The sequence below is a fragment of the Durio zibethinus genome, chromosome 25 (assembly GCF_047325235.1).
Source record: "Durio zibethinus cultivar Kanyao isolate XHJ-2024 chromosome 25, ASM4732523v1, whole genome shotgun sequence".
NCBI classification, from domain to species: Eukaryota; Viridiplantae; Streptophyta; class Magnoliopsida; order Malvales; family Malvaceae; genus Durio; species Durio zibethinus.
In genome coordinates this window covers 20161198-20182236 of record NC_143186.1, presented here as the reverse complement: position 1 = coordinate 20182236, position 21039 = coordinate 20161198, and the positions used below count along the sequence as shown (strand labels likewise).

At 35.4% G+C, this 21039-nt stretch overlaps 4 protein-coding genes across 10 annotated transcripts; 1 reads left to right on the top strand and 3 right to left on the bottom strand.

Annotated features, from left to right (window-relative positions):
• The first annotated feature begins 8 nt into the window (after positions 1–8).
• Positions 9–2938, top strand: LOC111275553 (regulatory protein RecX family protein). Of its 3 annotated transcripts, none has more exons than XM_022860937.2 (6): positions 9–209; positions 481–755; positions 1087–1225; positions 1370–1462; positions 1608–1695; positions 1791–2037. In XM_022860937.2, the coding sequence occupies exons 1-6, from the start codon at positions 136–138 to the stop codon at positions 1851–1853; spliced, it is 732 nt and encodes a 243-aa protein (XP_022716672.1). In that variant the 5' UTR covers positions 9–135; the 3' UTR covers positions 1854–2037. The 3 variants fall into 3 exon arrangements, with proteins under 3 accessions (XP_022716672.1, XP_022716673.1, XP_022716671.1); XM_022860938.2 differs by having other exon boundaries at positions 11–209; positions 1814–2037; XM_022860936.2 differs by lacking the exon at positions 1791–2037 and adding an exon at positions 2263–2938 and having other exon boundaries at positions 26–209.
• Positions 2939–3409: 471 nt separating this feature from the next.
• Positions 3410–7333, bottom strand: LOC111275552 (Leucine-rich repeat receptor-like protein kinase family protein). Its single transcript, XM_022860933.2, has 2 exons — positions 4398–7333; positions 3410–4287 (listed from the first exon to the last, which is right to left on the bottom strand). Exons 1-2 carry the CDS (start codon positions 7216–7218, stop codon positions 3806–3808), a joined length of 3303 nt encoding a protein of 1100 aa, XP_022716668.1. The 5' UTR covers positions 7219–7333; the 3' UTR covers positions 3410–3805.
• Positions 7334–12686: 5353 nt separating this feature from the next.
• On the bottom strand, positions 12687–16080 carry LOC111275555 (protein transport protein sft2-like). Its single transcript, XM_022860943.2, has 4 exons — positions 15732–16080; positions 13503–13770; positions 13241–13345; positions 12687–13030 (listed from the first exon to the last, which is right to left on the bottom strand). Exons 1-4 carry the CDS (start codon positions 15920–15922, stop codon positions 12920–12922), a joined length of 675 nt encoding a protein of 224 aa, XP_022716678.1. The 5' UTR covers positions 15923–16080; the 3' UTR covers positions 12687–12919.
• A 567-nt stretch (positions 16081–16647) lies between these two features.
• LOC111275554 (FKBP-like peptidyl-prolyl cis-trans isomerase family protein) lies at positions 16648–21036 on the bottom strand. Of its 5 annotated transcripts, none has more exons than XM_089754148.1 (8): positions 20619–21036; positions 19643–19819; positions 19483–19517; positions 18817–18910; positions 17802–17862; positions 17529–17574; positions 17137–17233; positions 16648–16972 (listed from the first exon to the last, which is right to left on the bottom strand). In XM_089754148.1, the coding sequence occupies exons 1-8, from the start codon at positions 20684–20686 to the stop codon at positions 16927–16929; spliced, it is 624 nt and encodes a 207-aa protein (XP_089610274.1). In that variant the 5' UTR covers positions 20687–21036; the 3' UTR covers positions 16648–16926. The 5 variants fall into 5 exon arrangements, with proteins under 5 accessions (XP_089610274.1, XP_022716676.1, XP_022716674.1 ...); XM_022860941.2 differs by having other exon boundaries at positions 17163–17233; positions 20619–21021; XM_022860939.2 differs by having other exon boundaries at positions 16648–17233; positions 20619–21015.
• Between the last annotated feature and the right edge of the window lie 3 nt (positions 21037–21039).

Here is a 21039-nt window from a genome sequence, read left to right as displayed (position 1 = left end):
AAACAGTCAAGTAAAAGGCGCGCCTAGATAATCATACGGATACGCTGTCGTTTCAGCCACGAACTTCAGCTTACGATTTTAGGTTTTACCTTTCAACAAAACTAAAGCCCTAAACTTGAAATTGAGATTTTGAAAATGTCCAGTTTTGCGGGTAATCTCGGCTTCAAAATCTCATCCAGTCTTCAATTTCGAGTTTGCTTAATCCCCTTGTAAGCTTTTCCATTCCAAATTTTGTCTTTTTCCTATTCTCTGTTTGGTTGCCAAGAAAGTGCAAGAAAGTGGAAGGAAGTGAAACAAAATTGATACTTGGATTCATTTCTATCTCATCAGTTTCATATTTCTGAAAAAAATTGAAAACCCATTTCATAAATGAAGTTAATTTTGAGCTTAAGATTTAAAAAGTTATAAATAGGCCATGATTATTTGAGTTATTGAAAGTTATGGTTGTATGTAACTGTTGCTAAAGCTTTGATTTTTCAGGGTGAAGGGGAACAAGGCAATATTTTGTTTGAAAGAGAGGGAATATAGTTCTTCAGTTCCTGTAAGGTATATACCTAAGAAACCTTTGGAAACTGAAGAGCCTGAAACTTCTCCTCATTCAAATGGTTTGAGAAAGAATGAGTATCATAAAAGTTCTGCTTCAAATTCATTTGGAAGCATGGCTAAAAACAATAGGACCAGTATTGTTGATAAAAAGTCTGAAACACGAAGCAGAATGTTCAAGAAAAATGTGTTATATGACGATGTTAAACAAGGTATGCTGAAGTTTTAAGGATTAAATTTATGTTTTAATTGGTATAAAAAATAGTGAACACATTGTTATATGCAACGCTTATGGATTGCTATCGGGAATTGATGGTTTAAAGTGTTAAAATCGATAGTTTCAAACTCAAAGCAGTGTGGACACAACGGTTTTTTGAATAGATTTATGTCCATTTATAAAAGTTTACAGTGGTAATGTACTAACATATATTAAGGCTATCGATGACCTTTTAAATGAAAATACTTACAAGTGAAATGGTATGCTTTCCAAATCATTTATCACACTCTCTGATTTGGAAAACTTAAACTGCTCTGATTTTATAGACCATGAAATAATGGAGAACCCCGTAGAGGTGGTTGAGGAGATGTATCAAGGACAGGATATTCATGGAAAGAATGTGCTACAAGTTTGTAAGAGAATACCAGATGCTGAGAAGTTGGCAATTGAATTACTTGCAGCAAGGTTAGCATATTACTTTCTCTAGCTTTATAACCTTTATTTGTTATTGATTGGATATGAAACGTAGCTGTTACTTCAATATGTAACTTAACCAGTTTTAGTTCCTTCATTAGTTTTTCAATGAACGCAATCTTCTTTTTCCTGCAGAGCATTTACAGCAGTTGAACTGAGAAAAAAACTGCTTGGGAAGAGGTGCCATCCAGATATTGTTGAGGCAGTGATTAATGATTTTCAGAATAGGTATGTAGCTAATTACATGGAAAGACATCATGTTGAATATTTCTGTGTAGTTTTTTGATCCACCATATTTGGTTCTAGATGTAAATTTTTTCTTTCGATTGCATTACATGTTAAACAACTATTTGACTTTTGTAGTTTATTGTAGAGGGTTCATCAATGATAGCTTGTACGCGGAATCATTTTCTCGATCCAGATGGTCTTCGTCAACATGGGGACCAAGGAGGATCAAGCAAGTAAGCAGTCCTCTTTTAAATTTAAGTTTTCCAAATAATTTCTTTTGTTGCACAAGCATTTAAGCGTATATATCTCAAGACATCTTCTTAAATAGGTGGGGGTTTGTTTGCTTGACAGTGGTAAATTTCTCATAAATCACCGTTTCAAATGGCTATGAAGTTGGAAGTTATCTCAATATCCTTTCCTTTGTCAAATTATATATAGATAGCAGTTAATTATCTGAATATGTAAACAGAGGAAAACTCAGTGACAAAAAATTCTATTGTTAGAGTTAGACTCGAAATATTTGAGTATTAAATTCAGTCCTATAATTTAGTGTTGGCTTCTTGGAATTTGTACAAGGCGAAAGAATCATGTATGTTGCCCTTGCTGTATGTATAAGTCATAATGTTTGTGTTAATAGCATCTAGCTTCTGGGTTTTATTAGTAATTAAATAAAGAAAAGAAATAGAAATAACAAAGGAAAAGAAGAAATGAAATAACAAGGTTTGTTGATTTCTAAAATTTGTTTTTTTCAAGCAAAAATTTTGAACTCTTTGAGTTACGGAGTATTATTGTTGAATCAGGCATTGTTCAAGAAGGGAGTAAATGAAGCTGATGCAGAAAACGCATTAAAACTTGTTTTTGAGGGTCAGGTTGGTGACTCAAATGATGATCAGGAATCCACACTTGGTTTGTCAAAGCTTTCGATGGATCACCTCTTAATTCAGGCCTCAAAGCAATGGCTTCGAGGTCGAGATGTTCCTAAAGAAACACGTAAGTCAAGGATTATTCGGTGGCTTCTGTATCGTGGTTTCAACTGGGGTGTTATTGTTTCCATTGTGAAGAAGTTGGAATCTCAGTATCCTCCCTGAAGCACCAAAAGGATCTCACCTATGGTTTGGCACGAATGAAAGGACAATTGTAGGTTTAGATGAGGTGTAATACCCATCATTTGAATTTTGAAATGTAAGTTGGGAAATAAGGATAGGGTTGCTCCTTTGGCATGTATGGATTGGTTGGCCAATAAGCAAATCATCTTAGCTCCTTAATGCGCCAAACTTCACGTTGCATAAACCACCTTAGTGCCTCCCAGACTCTAGTCTGGTCGTGATGAGGTTGACCTTTGCCAGTACTCAACTCCAAGACAAAGCAACAAGTTGTGGTACTATCTTGGCATTGATTGGATCCACCAAATTTTCCCCAAAGGGGACTTGCATGTATTTATCCGCTGCAGATATCTATTCAAAGGAATTTTCTTTATGTTTTGTGTATCGATCTTCTATCCAAGTCATTTTTTGGTGAAAGAAAACTTGGTAAATTACACTAATTAACACACATGAGCTTATAGACGAATTCTCGATTAAAAACTTGGTGAAAATAACTAGGAAGCTGGAATTCACCATTTGATGGGTGGTGGATTTGTTCTGTTAGTTGCTTTAAAAATCTTGAGACAACGTCAATATTGAGACAGACATTATCATGTGCTAGTGGAGCTGCATTATCCTAATATCATGTGCATCTTAATTCTTTTGTAGGTTGGATCAATATGATTAAGGAGCAGTTGTTTTGTTATTCTGCATGTGCTGCTGATTAGGACATACGGAGTCTTCCAAACCAAGGTTAGTTTACCTTGGGAAGGCTTAAGGGAAGTCTTTTCCAGACAGCACATGGACATGTGATGTGGGGAACTTGGGACCATGTGAGCACCGCTGTTAAGGCAGGTTTAAGAGAGAGAAAGAGAATCTCATTCTTGCAATAAATTCTAATTACATACATCCAACGCTAACAATCATTGTTCCAGCTTCTACTACGTACCCTGCAGCAATTCTCTCAATTCCAACTCCTAGCAATTGCTATCTCTTGTCCCAAGATATCCTTCTAACCTCTTATAGTGCCATAGGCATTAAGCACCCTACATTCTCTCTCTTTTCTCTATTTTACTTTTGTTACATTTGCTAATATACTACATTAAGTGAAAGCTAAGTAATTAATTATTGCAATCTTCAATACCAAATATAGCAGAAATCACAACTCAAAAACCCCCCATTAGCATTTCCCACTCCTATGTCCTGTGCTGATGCAACATGGATTCTTCTGTGGACTATGAACAAATTATGTATCGCATAGCTACAACTTGAAACCCCCACCTGATGATTGGATTGAATCATCGGAGAAAGCAAACGAGCAGTTAGAAGATCCTTGAGAAACTACTATTCTAGTAGGAGGTGATAACCGAGGGGCTGTTAAGGCTCCTTTAGATATGTCAGTTTCAGACCTTAAGGCCTCGACATGACGAATTTCTTTGAGCATCGCTACAACATCTTTCATTATTGGACGATCGTCAGGCCGGGTGCTGACACACAGAAATGATACAGCAAGTGTCTGTAGCATTTCATGCATAGCAGGGTCAGCCCTCCCTCTAAGCTTTGGATCCAGAATGTCAGATGGGTCTCGCTTGCTCGCCAAATGATCCCGAACCCACTGAACCAAGTTTGCACCCCCTGGCAAAGTTGGGTCTAACGGATGCCTTCCAGTTAGCACCTCTAAGAGGACTATACCAAAACTGTAGACATCACTTTTCTCTGTGATACGTTGCATTGTTGCATGTTCTGAGAGTAACCATGAAAGATCAGAAACGATTAGTGATTCATATGAATGAATTAGATGACGAGATTAAAATAACAAGCTGATTAAATATTGATCAGGAAAAAGAAAATACCTGGAGCCATGTATCCATAAGAACCTGCTAGGTGAGGTCTTGGACTTAATTTGGAAAGTTTATCATCATCATTGCTATTCACAACTCTAGCTAACCCAAAGTCAGCCAAGTAAGGCTCAAAGCCAGCACCTAATAAGACATTCATAGCTTTCACATCCCCATGCAAAATTGCAGGCACACAGTCATGGTGCAAGTATGCAAGGGCATGTGCCACACCCAGTACAACGTCATATCTAGCCTCCCAGTCTGCTCCTACCTTACTGGCACCATAAAGGAGCGAACTCAAGCTTCCGCTTGGAAGATAATTATAAAATAGCAGCTTCAAATTCCTGTTTGAACCCCAACCAAGAAGCCGAACAATGTTTCTGTGCCTGATTGAGCCTAGAGTCTCAATTTCAGAAGTGAATGCACCAGACTCTTCTGATGACCACATTTTCTTCACTGCTAATGTTTCACCATTCGGAATCATTACCCTGTATACAACCCCAGAGCTTCCGGTGCCGATCACGTTAGCTGAAGTTAAATTGTGGACAATATCATCAATCGAAAAGTCGAGCTTCTGATACAGGGTCACTTCCCAATTATCATCTTCCATGAGGCCATTGTTAGCAAACCGGGCACGAACTAACATGTAGATAGCAAGTAGTACTAGAACTGCACTGGCACTCATAAGGATGGACATAGCTAGCTTCAGTGCCGGTTTAGCATTCCTTGAATGTCCAATATCAGCTGAAGTTACAACCCCACTGGAGATATAGAGGCCTTTGTTTGATTCAAGGTCACTGAGCGGGAGCTTTCTGAAAAATGGGGAATTTGGTAGTTCTCCAAAGAAGTCATTGAAGGAGACATTGAGGGTGACAAGGTTTTGTAGGCTTGAAAGGACATCTAACTTGCCAGTGAATTTGTTGTGGGAGAGGTCAAGTACTGCTAGCTTGCTGAGACCAGAGAACTCAGATGGGATTTCACCGGAAAATTGATTGCAGCTAAGATTGAGAGAGATTTCAAGCGCCGGAATCTGGCCTAGTTCCTTTGGAATTTCATCAAAGAAATCATTGTCACCCAGGTTTACCAACTGGAGCTTACTACAGGACAATATCTCAGATGGAATTCTTCCGGAAAGTTGATTTTTTCCCAAATTAAGCTTGGTCAATTCAGTTAAGGACCCAATACTATCAGTCAGTGGACCTGTAAGCCTGTTGTCTGAAATATCCACATACTGTAGGTTTGTAGGCAGAATATCTGGCAAAGAACCAGCGAGTCCATTTGAATGGAGGTCAAGAAATTCAAGGTTATGACATCCAGAAATTGATGGAGGAATTCCTCCAACAAGACGATTCTTGCTTAAGTCAACGAAATTCAAGCCCTTCAGATTCCCAATCTCTGATGGAATTGTTCCTGCAAGTCTATTACCATTTAATCGTAACCTGTACAAATTGGTGCAGTTTCCTATATCCGGCGGAATAAAACCAGATAAATCATTGGAAAGTAGCAGTAACTTAGTGAGATTTCTCAAACCAAAAATCTCTTTTGGGATTGAACCAAAGAGGCTATTGTAGGATAAATCAAGTGCCTGAAGATCCTGGCACTGAGAAAGACTATCTGGAATATTTCCCGTTAGCTTATTTTGCCAGGCAAAGAATAGAGTCAAGCTCTTTAGATTGCCAATGAGGACAGGAATCTCACCGGAGATGGCGTTGTTATCAATTTCCAGATGAGTCAGCTCCGTGCAATTTGAAATTTCAGAAGGAATTGTACCTGATAACTGATTAACACTCAGTTGAAGCTCTTGAAGCTTCAAAAGTTTTCCAATGCTTCTTGGTATGCTACCTGTCAGAAGATTCTCCGATAAATCCACCACAGTTAGCTCCGTGCAGCTTCCAAGCTCATCTGGAATAGTACCAACTAAGCTGTTCTTCCACAATAGAAGATTCTGAAGCTTCCTAAGCTGACCAACTTGCCTCGGGATTGGACCAGAGATAGAATTCTGATACAGGTAAAGATTTTGCAGCTCACTGCAATTACCAATCTCTTGTGGGATAGGACCTGATAACAAAGATGTATAAATGGCTATGGTTTGAATTCTTTTCAGCATTCCAATTGATGAAGGAAGATTGCCAGAAATGCTAGTTTCAGCTAGGCCTAATAAAACCAAGTTGGTGCAGTTTCCTATCTCCCAAGGCAGCTCACCCTTAAGATTTTTATTCCCACCTGTTCGGAAAACTTCTAGCTTTCTCAATTCTCCAATGCTCTTTGAGATTTCACCGCTGAGTTGGTTGTCATAGAGTGTCAGGTAAACAAGGCTGGAAAGATTTCCTATTCCTGACGGAATTTCACCTTCAAGAAAGTTTGTGTTGAGAGACAAACTTTTCAATTTGCTCAGCCTGCAAATTTCCGGGGGGATTTCACCTGAGAGAGAATTGTCACTGAGATCAATAAAATTGAGCTCATGATAATCACCGAATTCTTTAGGAATTGTGCCAGTGAGATTGGTTGATGAGAGTATAAGGGTCTTCAAAGATCTTAGAGACTGAAAATTTGAAGGCAATGAACCTTGCAAATCTATTACTTTCAAGCTTATCTCGACTACTTCTCCTCCTGAGTTGCAATGAATCCCAAACCATTGGCATGGAGTAGCGTCTAATGAATTCCACGATTTTAGTGCATCTGTGGTGCTGTTTAGACTGTCCTTCCATGTTAAAAGAGCTTGTCCCTGCTCATCAACTGAGTAACAATTATAGAAGAAAAGAGAGTTTATTGAAAGAAGTAAGGTGAAGGAGAAGATATTGGAAGAAAGCAGGAGATTCCTTAGAGTTGCAGGCATTGCTTAGAGAAGAGAACAGGTGATCTGTTTTGGGATTGTAGAGGGCGGAACCCCATGTTTTGTTTATAGAACAAAAGCAGAAGATCTGGATCCAAGTGCACCTTCTTTTTCTATTATTATTCTAATAGGTGTAGTTGTTAATTAATAGATGGTGATGCAGATGGCTTTCTGATTTCAATTAACTGCAACTTTTTTTTTCTCTTTTTTTTTTTTTTAATTTCAGTCTTTCTGTTAATCTGTCAATTAAAAGGAAATGTTATTCTGATATTCTTCCCATCCTGTTACTTTAATAGACTTTGTGCTAAGTTTTTTTACTACAATTAACTGTCAGAAACAGCCCTGATGGCCCTGAATGGCATTATCTTGTTAAATTATCCTCCTTTTCAAAGTTAAATTATCTTGTTTCCTCTTTTCTGATCATTAAATTGACATTGTCCAAACTCCAAAGGCAGTAAAATTTTCCTCCAATTTATTTTTCCAGATTGATCTCTAGTATGTCAACAAAGTATCTCTGGAACTGATAAATTGAACAATAACATTACAGCTTCGCCTGTCTAATTAATGAATTATTTCAGAGACAGTGATAGCTTAGCAATCAAACCAGGCAGGCATAACAACCATGGAATGTTTAAGCTTCAAATCAGCAGCATCATATCTTCTTTAATGAGCCAATCCAAGAAAGGTGGTCCATGAAATTTATGTGGCCACGATTGACTAGCCAGCCATGTGTTTGTTTCCAGTAGAGTTTCAGTTGATTTTCAATGATTTAAGAAGCTTAAGTACACATACTCTTATTTGAGACAAACCCTTATTCTTTCTCTTCTTGAAATGAGTTATAGATTGATATTTTCGTTACTGACACAATGTAAAAACCAAAGTTTTTACCTCGGAGTAATGTTTTGTTCATTTGGCTATCTTGACTGCAAACTATTTGAACTGTTAGATTGAGAGAATAAAACATTCAAACTCAAGGAAATGCAGGTTTTCTCCTAATCTGAGATTAACTTTTTCATTTTTTTCACTAATTTGGGTTAAATTCTGGAATCTTGATTACTTTTCCTGCAGAATTAAGCAAAGTGGGGATGTTTTAGTACAAGTTTAAAAAAGCATTGATAGAGATCTATTTTGGTTTGTTTATAGTAGATTAGAATAGTGGACAGCACATGGAAGTAAGGGAATTATGCAAGAAAATTAAGATTTTTTTAAACTGCAAATCTGAACAAGTTGTCTGGTAGTCTTTGCTGTAAAGGATTAAGAAAACAATGAAAATGTATCTTGGGCTGGGTGGAAGGCACAACCTGACACCAACTTAAGACTTCTTAATTGCTTTTTTTCACTATCATCAGAATCAAACTTGACCTACTCATAAATCAAAAGGTTTGTCAGATCAGATTTAAGATGAAGAGTCAGCCCTTGATCCAAAATTATGGGTTTTTTTTTCTTGAGCAAATGGTGAAAATTATATTCGTAGTGAATAATAATTGCTATGTATGTACAGACATAAACGTGATCTTCCAATATATTGAATGATAGAGACCAGTCCAGGGTAGAATTCAAAGAAGCAGTACTATTTCTGCTCTGTTCTATTGATGAATCCTATCTTTTAATTTGACCATAGAGTTTTAGCCATTACTGGTGGCAAACCCCAAAGTATCAATGCATTTTTTTTCTTGTAAGATTGTGAGATTATTACCACTGGATAATGGACCCCATGACCTTCATTTGTAAGGAAATGGTTAATATAAACTTTTCATCTTCAGCTACCAACTACCAACTTCTCTCAATATATAACCAATGTCCAGTAGTCAATATTGAAACTTGATTTTTCACAATTTTTGGCCAGCAGAGTTGATAGATACATAACTTAATCATCCAGGAAGTCAAAAAAATGAGAGGCCTTTAAAAAAAAACCTGAAAATGTGGAAAAGAGAAAGAAAATCTATGAAAGCTAGAAAAAAAAAAAGAATAAAACGAAAGGGAAACAAAGTGACAGCAACAACATCAAAAGAAGAGACAAAGGGCACCCAATAAAAAATAGTGATGAGAAAAACCATATAACAAATTAAATGGTCTCCTCTTTAGTCCAATCTCAACCTTTTGTTGTTAACTTTTCCTGGTGAAACTCAGCGTGGAAAAAGTTTTTGTCTCGGAAATAAAAGGTTATGCTTGTAAGATACTATTATATTTGTGTTATAACACGAATGGGAGCATCATCTCATTTATTTTTCCACCTTTTGCAACAATGTTAGACAACTTTTTTGCAATGAATCTATAAATGTAAAAAGCTTCAAGTAGTGGATCTTTAATTTCAATTTTAGGACTACTTGACATGAAACATGTATCATTCAAACCCATTGTGATTCATATCATCATCTTAAATTATTTTTATTTTAATTAAAATGGATCCAAATCACACTGGAGGCACTTCGACTATAAAGTATAGATCTCGCATCGCATGAACTTGATCTCTCATGCATATATTAAGTTTTTTAGGTTCTTTAGCATCACAATTCACAAACGTGAGCAATTGGAATCAAATTAAGTTAGTAGGCAACAAAGAGGGTCACATGATGTGATCTAAGATTGCTGGTTTTCCTTATGTTAATTGTATAATTAAGATTAGCTGAACGATACTAGAGAACTATATGGAGTAGTGGTTCTTTAATTAGTTTTGCTTGGTATTGTTGTCTGTTTTGGATTTTGGCATGAGATTTGCACATGAGAGAGAGAGAGTATGTACAACATTTCAATTAGAATATATATGTGTGATGAGCAAATGCATTCTTTATACCCTTCTATTTCACAATTTTTAAATTTTCAAGTAAATGTATTTACATCATTGAAACAATAAAAAAAAAGAACGTTGGGTTTTCTCTTAAACTTGAAAAAGGCTAAGAACAAGGAGAAAATATTTTGTTTTCCATTGTATAATTCATGAAAATTAAAAAAAAAAGGTCTATGCATAGATGGAAATGAAAGTAAAGAAGTGGAGGTACAATGCTACATGCTTGAAAGTTATGTAAGATTATAACTGTTGAGAAAAGAAATGAAGAGTTTGAAGTTAGCTCAATCCCAATCCCAATCCCAATCCCAATCCCAATCCCAATCCCATCCCCCATCTGTTGTACGACAGCCTATGCACATGTTCACACCAGCTAGCAAGCTACTTCTCTTCTGCTTGCAAAATTGTAATGAATTTATTTATGCTGAAGAAGTGGGCAGTGGACCCTAAACAAATGGTGGACAATGGTAGCAATCACACCTACCTTTTCCAATTTGTACTTGGCACACGTGCTATTGGGGTTGGCTATATCTAACATCATAAAAAGATTTTTTTTCTTTGGTAAGGAAGTTTTTTTTTTTTTAAATTTTAATTTGTAGTCCCTAATCAAACACTATAATGATGAATCCAAAATAAGCTTTAATTTGCATAGATTATCAATCTCAGGGCTCCATCACACACTCCAAAAAGAAAGTTCCATCTAATCAAACAAGATAAGTTCTCATTATTTTTATTTTCCCAAAATTTTGACTCTTAATTCTATTTTGTGATTTGCATAACCTTCTTTGACAACTACATTGATTGTCTCTTGATTTGGCCTAGTGCTATAACAATTTATGGGTGTAGTTTTCCTAATAATCATGAATTTATGAGAAAGGAATTAAATTTCACATTACCAAATGATTCAAGTTCCACTTATCTCATAGTCAAATTATGAATTTTGATCTTGATTCGGGTGTGGATATTCATTATTTCTTTTGCTGGGGTTATCAAAGACTGATTTAATGAAATTATTGCAAATTTTTACCTATCCTATTGAATGTTTAAATTTGAATCTTCTATTTTTATTTAACTTTTCTCTTGTTGTTTATGGTTAAAGCTCAATTTGAGACCTTTTAATGAGACTTCATTCCCTTGGGTCATCAACTAATCGCATTGTCTTTTGTTTTTCCATATAATTTTTTATGGGTGCCTGTCCAATTAATGATATCATGGTCTATGCATTAAAGTCCACCAATTTGAACACTTTCTTGGCTTTGCCCTTTGTTTTTGGCTATTTATATTATTTCTTTTTATTACTACATTGTATAATTTGATCTTCCAACTCTTCAATCCTCATTTTTCTAGCTTTGATTTTTCTTAATGGAGGAGCTGACCCCTTTGCTTTCAATAACTCTAGTTATAAAAACAAGGGTTTACAATAAAAACAAAGCTTTTGTCATGCAATATGCACAAGCTCCATCTTAAAGGTCAAATCATTGTCCCCTAATTACCGTATTGCTGTCCTAGTCTTTCCCTAATTTCAGGATTTGGATTCCCTACATATCTTTTTTTCTTTTATTTCATTATATAATAATATTATGAGCTTCACAATTATAGTTTTATTAAAGTAATAGAAAGCTCTTGTACTCAAGCTTGTAAGCTCCATTTAGTCAAATTTTGTGTGCTGATTGCTGATGGCTAAAACTTTGTTCTTTACCAAATATAATGATTTGTTAAAAACAAAAAAAAAAATTATAAAAAAGGTCCTCCAATGTATTCACAATAGTAAAGATTGATGATATTTTTAAAAAATTAAAATATTACTTAGTAATTATTTGGTCAAAGAAACATGCAAAGATTGATGATATTAATCATGCTATGCTTCTTGTCTAAAACCTCAGTGTATCAGTTTCCATTTACTTCTTGTTTAATTTACTATCCAAGCTAGCCGGACAACAGATCATCTGCCAAAGAGAGTTGCTGCATCTTGGGGACATGACAATTCCATTTACACAGCCCATTTTTTTTTTTATGCTTTTAAAGTTTTTTTTTTTTTTTTTTTTTGGTTTATTTGTAAGGTTGAATCTCTTGCTTAGTTAAGGTTGAAAACTAAAACATGAGATTGGTTAGGACTTAGGAGTGGGAGAGAGTAGTTCAATTTTTCTTTTCTCCCCATTTTCCCAAATACAAAACATACCATAATGATTGCTAGATATATCCCATCATATGAATTGATGAAAATTTTCCAGAATGTGGCATTGTTACGGGGGAATGACATAGAAACTAGTTAGACATCCCACCCACCCCACTTCCCCCAAGTCAGTTTCAGCTATGGTATTTGGGAAGTTTGAAAATCTCAAGACACTGGTAACAGATATAGCCAAACCACATTACTGCAGATCTTGCTGAGACTTAAATCCATGTTCACTAAAGGATGGAAGCTCACATGGACAGGACATTGGCAATTTGCTTCCAAGATCCAACATAAAACATTAGAGCCTATGCAGTTTTGAACCTCATTAATGAAGACCATAGGCTCATCCTTCAATGATTTTAGCTCCTCTTCTTTGAAAGAAAATGAATTATGGCTATACAAAAGAACCAGAACAGTGGCCACTTGGGATTTTCAGGGATAAGGGCATGAATATGAGTAAAGATCTAAATATATTGCTGGCCTCTTACATCAAAATGGTAAAGAACCAAATTAGTGAGAATTACTGCTGTCAATTGATCCAAATTTTTGTTGTTCAGCCATTCAGAAAATTTTGATGCAGATAAAGGGTACACCCTTCAAATTTTTTCCCACTCTGTTTTTTTTTTTCGATGAAAATAAAAGTAAAGAAAATGTTGAGAACGTGGAAGCCATACAAGACCGTTTAATGTCTTAACTATAGCTGAGAAGTATACAAGGAAAAAACAATGGCAAAGTGACACTTGTCAACTCCCAAAACATCTTGTTACTGAAGAGGTAAGAGCAGATGTGAGAAATTTCAGCCCAGCAGATCCACCAGGGAAATAAGAAATAGCATAGTATGAAAGTGCAAGAACCTACAAGTTTAATGAAAACAGCAAGAAAATTGATATCAAACTGAATGATCGCGCTGGCTCTGAACCAATAATTATATCTCAGCTTATAATTTGACAAACCTAACAAGTTTAAGGTTCAAAAATCTAACAGACATGATAAAGTAATGGACCATTACAGGATACGTAGACAGGAAAAAAGCAAGAAGCAAAAGAATTAGGATGGCAGTATACCTGTAAAACAGAAAAGAGCACAGACAGAATGTAGCTGTGAAGCACCATGGAAACATATATGGTACCAATCATACTTCCAATAAATCCCAATGTAAAAGGAAGCCTCTGCAGAAATGGTGTGAAAAACAAAATTAAAAAAAAAAAAAAGAAGAAGAAGAAAGCATTAGATACATACAATCAAATTAGTTGATTGTTACCTTTTATAGCAGTTAATTAGTAAACAAATTCAGAAAAAAAAAAAATCTAACTAAGGCATAAATACCTCTTTTGATGACATATGGGCAAACTGATTCTTTGGGCCTCTTAGAGCAAAGAATGATCCAATGATAAAGCCACATCCAAGGGTAAAACAGATTGCAAATTTCTGGGGCATGAGCACTATGACTGGAAGAAATATAGTAAAAGCGATGAAAACAAAAAAGACCCCAGTCGCCAGAAATAAACCAAAATAGATAAGTGCTTTTCCTGAAGGGACACTACTTGTGGCAGATTGGAGACTCCCAGGAATATCTCTCACCCCTTTTGAAACACTGGATCACCAAGAACAAAACAAAAAATGCATTAACAGAAGAATGTCAACTTATGACATGTGCCTATCCATTTTTATTTAACTTTTAAAAGGAAAAAAAACAACTTTACATGAGCTTTTAATTAAAGATCCCACAGCAATTGCCCTTCACCTTTATAGGAAGATCATCCAAATTTTGAAATATGCCAATTTATATTCTTTCATCCACCACTAATATTCTTTTTCCTTTCAATTACTACCTAAATCATATTATGATATGTGTTAGTGAAATAATTGGGTAGTAAAAAGAGAGAAAAAAGAGTACCAAGTACCGCTAATTAACTAGAAGTACATGAGGAACAAATTCAACCAAAACCATGATTCAGTTAGGGATCCTGAATCTAGTTCACCCAATGTTTAGATAAATGATCATAGTGAGATAATATGATTGAAATGATCACTTCACTCATAAGCACCAAATTAGAACATTAAGTACTATGGTTTATTAAATTTGGACTTCTCTTAACTGGAGTTCTCTGCTAAAACATGTATGTCACTATGGTGACTTAAACTAAATAACAAGAAATTAAATCCCAGCCAGAAAATGAAGCAGATATCTTCTTCCTTGGTGATTAGAAATCATAATCTAGTAGTCCACCTAGACATATCCGGTACTCTACCTAGCAGCAGGTTGCTAGCATTTACATTTTGTTACTAGTATCAGTGATCACACAGCAGTATGGTAACTAGGAAAATTAAATCTTCTGCAGAAGAAAAATAACCAGAAGAACTGAGCAATCTACTAATTCCAGCAATTGAATTATACTCAACTACAAGCTGAACAGGGCACCAAAAAGTTCAATTTTTGCCTCCATGTAGCAAATATATCAATGATCAATAGTCAACAGGTCTGCATTTTGATAGAGACGCATTAAGAACACTATTTGAACTGCACATTAGACATGGCAAAGGACAATTCTGAACAGCATAATCCAAATAACCAAGATATTACACTTGATTTCACGATTGAACCCAGTTAGATCACAAAACATCCTCTTCCATTGTTAGTCAAATCATTTCCAACCCATAAACTGAGACCATATACTAGTTGTAAAGAATTGATAACCCACTTGGTCCTATAACATAATACCAAATAAAACCAGAACACAAGGCTTTTATCATCTGAAAGATCTTCTTCCTAACTGATGTGATCTTAAGCCCACCATAACTATCTACAATCCTTCTACTTGAAACGAATCAATCTTGTCCAGCAGAGTATCTTAATACCTAAGTTTGACATAACCACCTGTCCACACATCTAAGCCATACTTCTTTATTCTAAAACCAACTAATGCAATAAACCCTATGTTTTTGACAGGATAACACTCAACAGAACAGAGAAAAGTCCTGTGCCAAGGGCTGGCAATTCGACACTATACAATTATAGTTCCACAGATCTACTATGCAAAGACATGCTGTTACAAAATCATATATATATTGAAGCTCTTGAAACTGACTTAACATTGGCTAGATGCACATAAGTCAAAATGAATGCTCTTTTTCCTATTCAGATTCATCAACAACATAAACTACATCAAGAAATATGCTAAGTCAAACTCAACCAGATTTTGAATGATATACAGATCCTACATCCTAAAATCAAATGAGGAAAAATCAACAAACTACTATAACCCAACAATACATTTCACTAACATTCAAATATAGCAATACAAGTTTTATTACTAAATCAACAAACTTCAAGGTCCACTAAAGCCCTAAATCCCATAAAATCAAATACCCATTATCCAAATCCCAAATTCAATTCACCTACTAAAACACATAAACACAATGTTCAATTTGCAATTTCATAAAAAATAATCAAATCCCATTGTCAATTTAACCAGGATAAACGTAAAAACACATTAAAAATCAATTCTTTCTCAAATTTCCCAGATCAAAAAGAAGAGTGTGATAATGGCTTACACATTGAAGGTGCCAGTGACAGTATCATTGGCAGACCTCACAGCAGTCTCAAGATCAAACCCAAACCCAGATGCAGTGCCCTCTTCTGCATCTCTTGAAGCTGCATATGAGTTCCAATCCGCTAAAAGAGATGACCCTTCTTTTCCCTGCCCCTCACCCACGCTACTGGCCCCTGAGAACCAAGCTTGCATTTTTTTTTTGTTTGTTTTAGTTTCTTGGAAAGTAAGAGCACTAAAGATTCAACCTTTTTGTTGGATTTTAATTTTTTTGGATTAGTTAAGGCCCGGGAGTGGTGAGGCTGCTGTATGAGAATAACTGTCCTGGGAAAGAGCTTAGAAATGAAGACAAGGCGATGTTTTTCTGTTTTTCTTTGTAATTTGACAAGGTAACGGTGTCGTTTTGTGTCAAAGGTTGGGAATTTATTTATTCGGTTGGTCAATGGAATTTATTATTCATTTATTTATTAGTATTTCAAATCAATACATTTTCACTTTTCAATGTGTTGAAAATAATGCAAGTAACACAATGAAATAGTGGATTCATTTTGTTGTTTTCATAATTTTGATTGAAAAGGTGTAAAGAAGTTTCTGCTAAAGAAGGCTTCTGCAGCATTAGATTGGCAAAATGAAGTCCTAATGAATTTAATTAATGGGCAAAAAGTAAGTTGGAAATGACCCACTTCAACTTTTGTTCTTCAGCTTGCAGTGCCACTGCTGCCTTAACAAATTTATCCAAATGAAAGTAATCATATCAAGATAAAAAAGTTGCCAGATCTGCAGTTGTTGAGAGGATTCTGAATCTGATATATGCATGTATGGCTTAAAATACTTTTGAGAGTGGAACAAAACAACCTCGTTTTGATATCCACTAGATAGTTTCTCACTGTGTAAAATGTTTCATTTGTATGGGAGGACAATAGGAATAACCTTGATCAAATATTTTCACCAGGATTTCAAACTTCCATGACATGCATTCTGCCTTTAGATCTTTGGCACTAGCATTTTTTTCTCAGAATCTCACTCTGATTACATATAAGAAAGCATGGTTATAATCTGTTGCTGTTGAATGTTTTTAAGACAACATGTCTTGGCAGGCTCACACAGAGCCAGAAATATACAAAAAATGCAATATTCTACGATTTGGAATACAAATACCCAGAAAATTTATAATATCTTCAGGAGCTGCACCTCGAAGATCAAAGGTTCTTTGGCATGAGATAACAGGCTACGCCGAGGACCAAACTGCAGTCGACAACAATAAAATGTAACAAAAGTAGATGACTTGATGGGAAAATGCTTTATTGAAAACTTGATTCCGACACAAAGAATCAGAGTGTAAGGAGATAGCAGGCTCCAAAATAGAAATGAAACCGAAAGAAGGGGAGGAAGAGAGTTCACTGGACAACATTATTAAGAGAACTGGGAGAGAAACCTCGTCAGGAATTGGTTCCAAGTTTTCTTTGATGTATCCCACAGAAGGAGGTATTAGTGCTCTTCTCTTGCCTGAAAAGAAAGTACAAACAAGTGGAAAAAGTGGTCATTAAGTTGGCTGAAATGGAGAATTAAAAGGACTGGCAACAATAGTTGCCTCGAAAACAAGTTGTCAATTCCATATCAAATTATCAATTCAAGTATGCACAAGAGTACAGTTTTTCTGTTAGTTTTTTCAATGTTTTAGTTGCAGGAGGCGGGGGTAATGATCAGGAATCCATGTATCAGATCAATTAAGAGAGTAAACTTTAGAAATCTGCAGAAATAAATATTGCAGTTGTGAAAATGCATAGCCCCGGAATGGTACCTCCAACCCTCATGCCTGTCAAAACATCCTTCAAGCCCTTTATAATCTGTCAAATGAAGTAAGCAGTTTCAGCATGCTGGAAGATAAAAAATTGGTGATCCTATAGTTTTGATGAATATTTAACTTGAAATGTGAAGAATGAAATCGAAGAGGTGGAAACAACACAGTGATAGCAGTGTGCTCGGCGGATAAATCTAAGCTGCAAACATGAATGGAAAAGAAATGGCAAATATCATATTTTCCAAATTTCTTAAGTTATGAAACACGAATCACCTGGTTCTCATCCAAAGGAAGGGTAACAGGAGAGCTTTCTCCACTGAATTGATCCACGGTGCTGTATTGAAATGTAGTGACAGTTCAATAAAGTGAATGGCAAAACAGAAGAAGTCAGATAGGACCACATAGAACCAAACATGTATGTGATTTGAACTATGAAAGTGGTGATAAAAAAATTCACATCAGTTAAGTTCGGGTTATATGTGGGGATAAACCACACTTGGAGCTCATGGAAACACACCAGAGAGTTCATACATACATGTTGGACACTACTTGAGCCCAAAAGCATCATTCACTTGAGTGTTCCGCTTCAGTATATTATCATATATTCGTTACATCCAAATTGAATCTTTTAATACCAGCGTTCGAGCACATATATAGGACATAAAGCATCACTCACTTGGATATTCCGTTTTTACATATTATCATATACTCGCTAGATCTAAGTTGAACTTTTTAATACTGACCTTCAAGCACATATATAGGATATCTCATTCAGATTTCCTAATGAACTCAACCTTACCACAAGATTACACTCTAGGTCGACTCAACACATCGCTCACTTGGGCGTTTCGCTTCTGCATATTATTATATATTCGTTGCATCAAAGTTGAACTTTTTAATATCGACGTTCGAACACATGGAGTTGATGGATGAAGCCAACCTTTGATCTGCCAATAATCTCCTTTCTCAGCAACACCATTGGATTCGAATCCATTGTAATATTGATTTTGATACTATTTATTGGGGAGATAAACCATACTTACAGCCCATGAGAGCACACAAAAGAGCTCGTGCATATATGTTGGATATCACTTAGCCTAAAAGTTTAAGCTATTAGTTTCTTGGTTCTTCATGCATATATAAAACATCACATTCAAATTTATTAATGACGTAGGATTATTTACTTACATGTGAACCATATCCTAACAATTTCAACTATATTTCTCAAGTATTAATTGATGGAATCAAGAGATGTGTTCATGAATCTCAATCTAGTATATACAATTACCTATGAACAAAATATCCATTTGATCGTCGGCATACATAGTTCACCTGTACACAGTCTCCATCATGAGCTTCTGGTCCCTTCCCTTCAATTATTTCTAGAAAGAAAAGCTCAGAAATTAAGTATGAAACATACGAGGGGTTTAGGACCAAGCATGCTAATTTATGTTTGGCATCTGTTCATCAGACATATTAACATAGAAGAACTTTGTAAAAATTTAAGGAACAAGCATGCTAATTTTGTATTAAAACATGTTAAGCATTTTAATCATAATTCTTGTTTATCTGATAAGAACTAAAGTGTCATGATAGATTGCTTTATCCCCCAGCTCCATATGCCAAGAAATAATGCAGCAAGCACAATTTTTATGGAAATCATTTCCATAAACAAAATTTTGAAGCTTCATTGTTGAAACTAAGATGACTGACCATAATACTTCAAGTATCTAACATAGACAAAAATGGTAAGTATAACACATGAAACTAGCACCAAAAGAAATGTATTTTATGAAATGAACGAGATAAAGAAAAAATGATGAACCTCTGATGGATTCTGTCATTAGATTATAGCCTCCCTAAAGGTTCAACTGAATGATCAAAGTTCACTATGATGCTTTATCAAAAAGGGAGAAAAAAGAACAGAATTATGTAGAAGCTGGAGGAATTATACCTTGAATTCTCACCCCACTGGGTAGCTTCAAAGTCCTGAACACTTCAAAGTTCAAATTCAAAATAACAACATTCTATGAGAACTGATGAAAATCACAAACTAACTGAATAAACATAATCAAAGGATAGAAAGATAATAAATAACACATACAACTATTTACCGAATTACTTCAGGGTCTTTCATCTCTTGCATTGGGGCAGCACAAACAGGATAAATGCACAATGATATCGGACCGAACCCCATAAGCTGCAAAAGCACCCTCCTAGGCAAACTTTTTACTGTTACTGATGGGTGTCTGTTATGCAAGTGCCTAGTCATAACATCCTTGGGCTGTTTACTGTCCAGATTTCAAGCTAAAGTTAATAAGACCATGATGGAAATGCTATTCTTCTACAAAGTTATATAAAATGGACAAGAATGTGACAGACTGATCCATCTCTAAATTATAAGCTATTTAAAATTCTGCTACATCACCTTGAATAAACATGAAATAAGCAGATACACTGTAAACTAACTGAAAACTAAGATGTCAATCTGTTATAGCATAGTTAAAGTTAAACACTAGGAAAATGGTAGTATGTAGTGATACCCATTTGGTTTCTGTTATGGTTGCAGGGTTCATAGAACTGATACCTCAAAATATTGTTAGTGAGACATTTATGTTTTTCTTAGTTGCCATGTTTGAACAGGGAATCTTGAAACCTGGCTTGTTTCTAGGCGGCATAATTAAAGTTTAATACTAGGAAAATGGTAGTATGTAGAAATATCATTTGAGGGATCTCTTTCCGGAAAATCTGGTCCTTAATCTGATTTTTAAAATATATCAGAATAAAACAAAAGCTTGCATTTGATAATACTCCATAATTTACCCCATAGGTAGGGTTCAAGCAAACAGAAGACAAAATAAACAAGCATAATCAGATTCATGTTGATGATTAAATAGGATTGAGTAGGGTGAATTCTCTGTTCTAAGACCAAACATTACATCAAAGACTTGTCTGGTTAAAACCAAAAATGAAACCTGACAGTTAAACTTAAGAATCATGAACAGAAAACAAGAATGCCCTCTTGACTGCAACTTCGACATGAAAATATAAGATAATTAGAACAAGCAGAAAAAGACAGTGGGAAGTTACCTTGGTGGCAAGTTGAAAAAACAAGGCAATTGAACCAAGGTTCGGAATGAAAGAGCTTGCAGTTGCATTCTGAGAAACAAAGAACTTGTGTAAAATGAAAGGTTCTATGGAAATGGATGAGGCAAGGCAACCTCATAGTCAATTGGTTATGGGGCTGCAATTTCCGTAAACCATCTCAACAACCTTTTAGCTCCATAGCCAATGGCCTTATGCCATATCAACAAGAGCTTACTCTTTCTTTCTTTCTTTTTTCATTTTAATTTTTGTCAATTTTCTAAATACAAAAATACAAATTGATTTTTTTCGATATTTTTAACAATTTAAAGTGAAATATTTTTGTTTGAGATGTTCATTGACTGTGTCAGGTCCATGCTCGATATTGAAAGTTTGTTTAGGTTTGATCCCATTCAATATTTCGAAT

What these genes read in the sequence shown, in the direction of transcription:
- LOC111275553 (XM_022860936.2), top strand. Translation starts at nt 136, where the DNA reads ATGTCCAGTTTTGCGGGTAATCTCGGCTTCAAAATCTCATCCAGTCTT. An exon ending in CGAGTTTGCTTAATCCCCTT is followed by an intron (nt 210 to 480) that starts GTAAGCTTTTCC and finishes TTGATTTTTCAG; the next exon opens with GGTGAAGGGGAACAAGGCAA. An exon ending in ATATGACGATGTTAAACAAG is followed by an intron (nt 756 to 1,086) that starts GTATGCTGAAGT and finishes CTGATTTTATAG; the next exon opens with ACCATGAAATAATGGAGAAC.
- LOC111275552 (XM_022860933.2), bottom strand. Translation starts at nt 7,218, where the DNA reads ATGCCTGCAACTCTAAGGAATCTCCTGCTTTCTTCCAATATCTTCTCC. An exon ending in TTATGGATACATGGCTCCAG is followed by an intron (nt 4,288 to 4,397) that starts GTATTTTCTTTT and finishes GGTTACTCTCAG; the next exon opens with AACATGCAACAATGCAACGT.
- LOC111275555 (XM_022860943.2), bottom strand. Translation starts at nt 15,922, where the DNA reads ATGCAAGCTTGGTTCTCAGGGGCCAGTAGCGTGGGTGAGGGGCAGGGA. An exon ending in GTCACTGGCACCTTCAATGT is followed by an intron (nt 13,771 to 15,731) that starts GTAAGCCATTAT and finishes TTGGTGATCCAG; the next exon opens with TGTTTCAAAAGGGGTGAGAG. An exon ending in TGCTCTTTTCTGTTTTACAG is followed by an intron (nt 13,031 to 13,240) that starts GTATACTGCCAT and finishes TTAAACTTGTAG; the next exon opens with GTTCTTGCACTTTCATACTA.
- LOC111275554 (XM_022860939.2), bottom strand. Translation starts at nt 20,686, where the DNA reads ATGCAACTGCAAGCTCTTTCATTCCGAACCTTGGTTCAATTGCCTTGT. An exon ending in CAGTGGGGTGAGAATTCAAG is followed by an intron (nt 18,911 to 19,482) that starts GTATAATTCCTC and finishes TTTTCTTTCTAG; the next exon opens with AAATAATTGAAGGGAAGGGA. An exon ending in AATGGATATTTTGTTCATAG is followed by an intron (nt 17,863 to 18,816) that starts GTAATTGTATAT and finishes ATTTCAATACAG; the next exon opens with CACCGTGGATCAATTCAGTG.